At 39.6% G+C, this 6130-nt stretch overlaps 1 protein-coding gene across 2 annotated transcripts; it reads right to left on the reverse strand.

The window, feature by feature from the left end:
- Positions 1-110: 110 nt before the first annotated feature.
- LOC308095870 (chromobox protein homolog 3-like) lies at positions 111-5651 on the reverse strand. 2 transcript variants are annotated; one of them, XM_080443000.1, is made up of 5 exons: positions 5475-5651; positions 2586-2777; positions 2333-2489; positions 2141-2235; positions 111-695 (listed from the first exon to the last, which is right to left on the reverse strand). In XM_080443000.1, the coding sequence occupies exons 2-5, from the start codon at positions 2774-2776 to the stop codon at positions 569-571; spliced, it is 570 nt and encodes a 189-aa protein (XP_080299126.1). In that variant the 5' UTR covers position 2777; positions 5475-5651; the 3' UTR covers positions 111-568. The 2 variants fall into 2 exon arrangements, with proteins under 2 accessions (XP_080299126.1, XP_080299125.1); XM_080442999.1 differs by having other exon boundaries at positions 2586-2782.
- Positions 5652-6130: the final 479 nt, after the last annotated feature.

Consider the following 6130-nt stretch of genomic DNA (forward strand, 5'->3'; position numbering starts at 1 on the left):
TCAAATCCCTGTTCGTTTAAATGTTTATGAGAACATCCACAAAATATACACAGGTTATTACATAAGATCCTCACCTCATGTTGACAGAAAAGCCAAGAAGAAAAACAAGCTGACAGCCATCATATAAACTTTATATTTGACCAAGTGCAAATACTTTTAAAGGGAAATAAAATATACACCCCATTATGTACTTAAAATGATCAGTTGTAAAACAAACAAAAAAAAGACAAAGCATGATGGAACATATGCTGCTTTTCACAACAAAAACCAGTACAAGAATGAAATAAAAACAAGTTTATTTATATAAAAAAAAATGTATTACTTACATGTAATAAGCAAATAAGTTTTATTCACTGTGTGATGCAACTATTTCCATTGGTTCTTCCAAGATGAAGAGTTTGTGCCTGACACAAACTAGAAACTACGTTTTGAAAACCCCATGAACATTTATGTTTTGAAAACCCCATGAACATACATAACATGTAACAAGTCATGAAAGAACTGTAAGGGTCAGTCCTGAGGAAAATGAGAAGGGGGGGGGGGGGGGGGGACACACCAGAGGGAGGTACTACTGAGCTTCATCTTCGGGACATGAGTGCCATGTCAGTCTCTCTTCATAGAACGAGATAACCACTTGAGGGCAACGGGTGTTGGCCTCTCGGGCTGGAACTAAGTCTGCTTCATCAGAGTCCTTCCTGTAGGGCAGAAAAGAGGGTTAAAAAGTATGTTAGTTTAGAGCAGGGGTAGGTTAGCCTGACACTCAGCCTGAATTTTCATTTAGTTTCACTCCATTACTCAGTCTGAAAGCCCTCTCAATGCAGCCCATTTCTGAGATGGGGCGTGGCTAAAGTGGGACTCTTTTGTCATGGGACGCGATTGGTTCATACTGGATTATCCCGATCCCGATTCGTCGTACAGATTTTCAACCGAGAAACAACCGCCTTCGACAGCGTCACCAGACCCTGAATGCGAGGCAAACGATTCAGGGGGTGGAGCCAGGCTAGGGGTAGGTGGCAAGCCGGCAACCTTAGGCATGCCATGCCATCATTGGCATGGAGGATGGTAATCACTGGCATAAGTGCGTTTTTCTTTTAAAATGTAGTCAATTTAAGTCCCCTCGCATCTGTATGAAAATTACCTCCTGCACAGAATACTTCATTTTGTGTACACCTCAGTGCATGTAGCCCATGTCAGTGGTTCTTTAAGTGGGTTCCGGGGCCGGGTGTCCTTGAGAGGGTTCAGGAGGCACCCAGCTAAATTAGTCAATATAGCATAACAATCAGTTTAACCTATTTAATCGTATAGTATATACACAGTACACCGCCATTTCAAAATAGCTCATCTACAAGCTCACAATGCGTTGTGAGCATGTAGATCTACTAAAAAGAATCTTTTAAAAAATATAATATTTTAATTCAACATTTTAACAAATCGTGTACCCTGGCACTAGATACTTTTAGATGGGTGTCAGTGGACAAATACATATTCTTTTGGGGGTCCTTGACATGAAAATGTTTGATAACCACTGACCTACGTCACACACCAGCTAGCAATTATTGTACAATCATACACAGAGAACAATGGCAAAAAAGGCAAAGAAAGCTATAAAATAGATGCTTAGGCTCCAGCCCTCAGAGATAAATATATATTTTTTACGTTTATGTCTGAAAGGGTTGTTTGCCGGACAACCAGTTTTAAGTGCAACTTTGGGACTAAACATGAGCCGAGGTTTTTTTTTCAAAGATCAATCAGACAAGGCAGAGTCAATCAAACATGATGTGTCCAGGTATTCAAACTCTGACTGCTGAATAAAATGGGCTGTTACAATGTCCTGATGTGAAAAGGTTTCTTTAAAAAAAAAAAAGGAACGATAAGTTATGTATAGGTTATAGACAATCAAAATCTGTTAATATTTAATTTTGATGCGTCGTCGTAATTAAACTTTATGCTGATGATGGCACCGATCAACAAAAAAATAAAAACATGACACTTCATGTCAAAAGGGTTGCCGACCCCTACTTTAGAGCTTCAGATTAAATGTGAAATGCATTTCAAATCTGCCAGATCAACATGCTGCAGAGAAACGGGTCCCTCACGCCAATGTTCAGCTGTGTGGTCGACTTGCTCGTCTGTGACTCACCACTTCATCAAAAACATCAACTCGCCGCTGCTGTCTGTGGCACCGATGATCCTCTCTGGATCTAGGTTTCTAGCAAATCCACGGGGCTTCTCAGTCTAAAAGAAAAAAACGACAAACACAATGAACATTTATCACACAATAAATGGTCAATGTCCCAGGAAAAGCTAAGGTTGAGTGTTTTATCAAACTCACCACATCCTTCTTCTTAGCTTCTGTTTCAGGATCCTCTGTTGAAGACTTTCTTTTGACGGGTGCAGGCTTCTCTGACACATTCTTCTGTGCTTCAAGAAATGCCGATATCAGCTCAGGGCAGTCCAGATTCTCCTCTGGCTCCCAGGTGTTGTCCGCCCTGAAGGAAATGGCAACAATGAGCATAAACGACAGCATTCACATGCACAAGGGAAGAATTTCCCACTCAGGGGGTGCAGGGGTACAGTGAACTCACTCTGTAAATCCTTTCCACTTGAGGAAGAACTCCACTTTCCCATTGACAATGCGCTGGTCAATCACTCTCTCCACAACAAATTCTTCAGGCACCTCAGTCGTCGTTGTTGTCGTCGTCGTCGTCGCCGCCGCCGTTCCCGGAGTCGCCTCCTTCGACTTTGTTCCGACCGTTGTCTTCTGCTTTTTGCCCATCCTGCACTGAAACAGGAGACAACTTAAATTTGAAAAGTGCAATAAACTAGTATAAATGCACAATTCGGATATCATGGTGGCTGTCTCACACAGGCTTATTATTCTAATAAGAACATTTAATTAATTAGTTTCTCTATTGTTTGTGTTACATTAGTCATTTAGCAGACGCTTTTATCCAAAGCGACTTACAGTGCATTCAACATAGGTAGGGAACGAAACTACTAATCACCAGAAGTCTTAAGTACATTCTCTTCTAAAACAAGCAACTAAGAGTATACCTAGCGCTAAGGTAAAAGTGCAATATATCAGCTACCTACTTTCTTAAACAGATGAGACAAATAGGAAAATCAAATGAGCAATAAAATATCGAATAAACAAGATCCAATAAAACAAGAGTTCATACAACCAGTTAACAACAAGTGTTAGTGGTGCACCACCTTGAGGCCTGTCTAGAGTTGTACCGTGGCCGGTTATTTGTCATCATATCTATACAGGATGATAGTTATCAAATAAAATATAAAAAGGAAACCATCTATGCCTCCAGGTGTTTAATTACTGCTGCCTTTAATGATGCATATATTATTTAGAACGAACTAAAAACCCAGCAGCTAATATGGGAAAAGGTAGCCTCATGTCAATTATTCCATAAATGAGTTGATGATCAAAGAAAGAAAAGGAGATACCCAAAATGTGGCTTCTTTAAGTCCAAAAAGCAATGTTTCTAGCAAAGGCTCTTCTAAATATAATATAATAATACATGGGGGTTGAGAAATAAACGTGTATGGATACATAATCATAAATATGTTAATACTACAGTACTTCTCTAACTTCTCAAACTTGGGTCGAGGGACCCCCATGGGTCATTGAGGGGCTCACCAGCAAAAACAATGTATATGGCATGATAATCAGTTAACCACTTCAACCGTATACATTATTATTATGTTATGAGATAATCTTTAAAGAATTGGGCTTTAAATGTATATATATATATATATATATATATATATATATATATATATATATATATATATATGACGCATTTTAATAACACAAATCTTGCATGGGGGTCCCTGGCACAAAAGTCTTCGGATGGGGATCCGCGGCCAATTACATATTCATTTGGAGGTCCTCCGTCCTCGACATGTAAAAGTTAAAACCCATGTATGCATTAATAACCTCATCTTTTGAAGCGTGTTGCTCGTTTTCTCGCGAGTTCTTACAGCGTGGGGGGGGGGGTCAGTGTTGCCATGTCTGTTTATTATAAGCGACACTGGGCTTGTTTGTATGTGAAGTTGCGTTGATATTGGTAGTTGTGGGTTGCTTGTTTTCTTAAGTGTACTTGCTATTTAAGAATTGCTTCCATTTTCCCCCCATTATTTAAACCAGTGGTTCTCAAATATTTCGATGTGCCCAGGGGAGCATTTGTGATGTTAGAATGTTTCAAATATTCCAATATATATATATATATTTTGAAAAAATAGCAGATCTACAAACTCGCAATGACGCGTTGTGAGCTTGTAGATCAGCCATTTTCAAATAGCCGATGCAGGCCTGGGTTTAAAGTACTTATGTGGCATATAGTTGTTGTTTTTTTTGCTTGTTTACCTAGACCTGGTTGCTTGTTTCTCTTACAAAACCTGGCAACACTGGGTAGTAGGATGGGCCAGCTTTTTTAAAAAAAGGGAAAAAACCTGGGCCGCTTGCTAGCATTTTAGCCGTTAGCTACCACCAGACACCGGCCTAGATTAAAGGGACATTTAACATAATGCTCGCGTTTCATCTGGCAGGCTGACATCAATAAATTGGTGAAAGTAAAAATTCACTGCAATAGTTTGCGTGTCGCCAACAGAACCGTGCGTTAGACAAAGGGTTTGTGGTTTGCTGTTAGTGTTGCAAACTTGCCAGGTATTGTGAGAGAAATAAGCAACCAGGTCTAGTAAAAACAAGCCCAAAAGCATCATATTTTGATTATTTCTGAAACATTCTAACAACACAAATTCTCCATGTGGCACACAACCTTTTCATGAAAATATTTGAGAAGAACTACTGGTTTGAAAAATAACAAAACAATTGCGAAGCAAGCCTAAATAAGCAAGTACACTTTAGAAAGGCCAAAAAACCCGACCACCAATTTCTACAAGAAACTTTACAGAAAAAGAAGCTTAAGGTCGCGTATAATATACCGACATGGCGTAAAAAGCCTTTATTATATTTGTTTGCGTGCCGTTTCGGGCACACTAATAAACGCAGATCTGCAAGCTCACAAAACAACGCGTCGCCCTCATCTTGATGCAAGAAGAAGTCCTTCTGCAGATCGTCAGATCTGTGCGCATCGTAACCGTTGTTCAGACATTAACCCAAAACAATAAAAGTTTGATTAACGTCGTGCGCTTTTGCTTCACATGGAGGGAAATAAAGTCATGGTCGGAGGGAAATAAAGTCACGGTCTACACGTTATCTTTGATCACACACACTTTTCGCATGTTCATAAAACGCACGCAAGAAAAAGTATTCGATCAAAAACAAATCGACCGTTTAAACATCCGCTAGCATGCAACTTAGCAACTCTGCAGACAATGCATTGTCTACGGGCGGGTTCTTGAAACTCACAGACATGCTTTACATTGTTTTGTGGCCTTACAATGTGATCGAACATTACTAACAAGAAAGGGCACGAGAAGACTTTTAACATACATACCTTGTTTACTTGCAAGAAGTACAAAGCGGTTGTTTGTAGCGTTTTTTCAGTGTGTTGACCTGCAGAACCGCGTGGATTGGAATGAAGAAGACTCGCCTACTATAAGAGTTCTGTTCTCTGATTGCACGACGTACGCGCCAAATGAAACCTAACTTAACTATTTTCTACGGGTGCCGTGAATGAGGCTAGCGGTGAATGGAGTGAAGGCAAAAAAAAACAGCGTTGCCAGGTTTTGCGAGATAAATAAGCAACCAGGTCTAGGAAAACAAGCCCAAAAGAAGCAACATGCGCACTTTAAACCTATATGCATCGGCTATTTTCAAAAAGAAATCTTTGAGAAAAAAAAAGAAAAACCTATATATTTAAAACATTTTAACAACACAAATCTTGAATGGGGGTCCCTGGCACAATTATTTTCTGATGAGGGTCCTTGGATACTTACATATTAAAATATATAAATATTATATTTTACCACCACTGGTTTAAATAACATTTGAAACTGAAAGCAAGCCCAAAATAAGCAACTACACTTTAGAAACAAGCCCAAAAAAACACAACCCGCAACTACCAAATAAAAGAAGCCCGAAGTAGCTTATAATAAGCGGACATGGCAACCCTGGGGGAAAAAAACGCGCTACTACCAAAGGAAGGTATGC

Source organism: Gymnoscopelus braueri, assembly GCF_963280865.1.
Source record: "Gymnoscopelus braueri genome assembly, chromosome: 11".
Classification (NCBI taxonomy): domain Eukaryota; kingdom Metazoa; phylum Chordata; class Actinopteri; order Myctophiformes; family Myctophidae; genus Gymnoscopelus; species Gymnoscopelus braueri.

Bases quoted from the DNA above. Each gene is read 5' to 3' on its own strand.
- LOC308095870 (XM_080443000.1), bottom strand. From the start codon at position 2,776: ATGGGCAAAAAGCAGAAGACAACGGTCGGAACAAAGTCGAAGGAGGCG. The intron at 2,490-2,585 runs GTGAGTTCACTG...CATTTCCTTCAG, and splicing joins AAGTGGAAAGGATTTACAGA to GGCGGACAACACCTGGGAGC. The intron at 2,236-2,332 runs GTGAGTTTGATA...TTTTTCTTTTAG, and splicing joins AAGCTAAGAAGAAGGATGTG to ACTGAGAAGCCCCGTGGATT.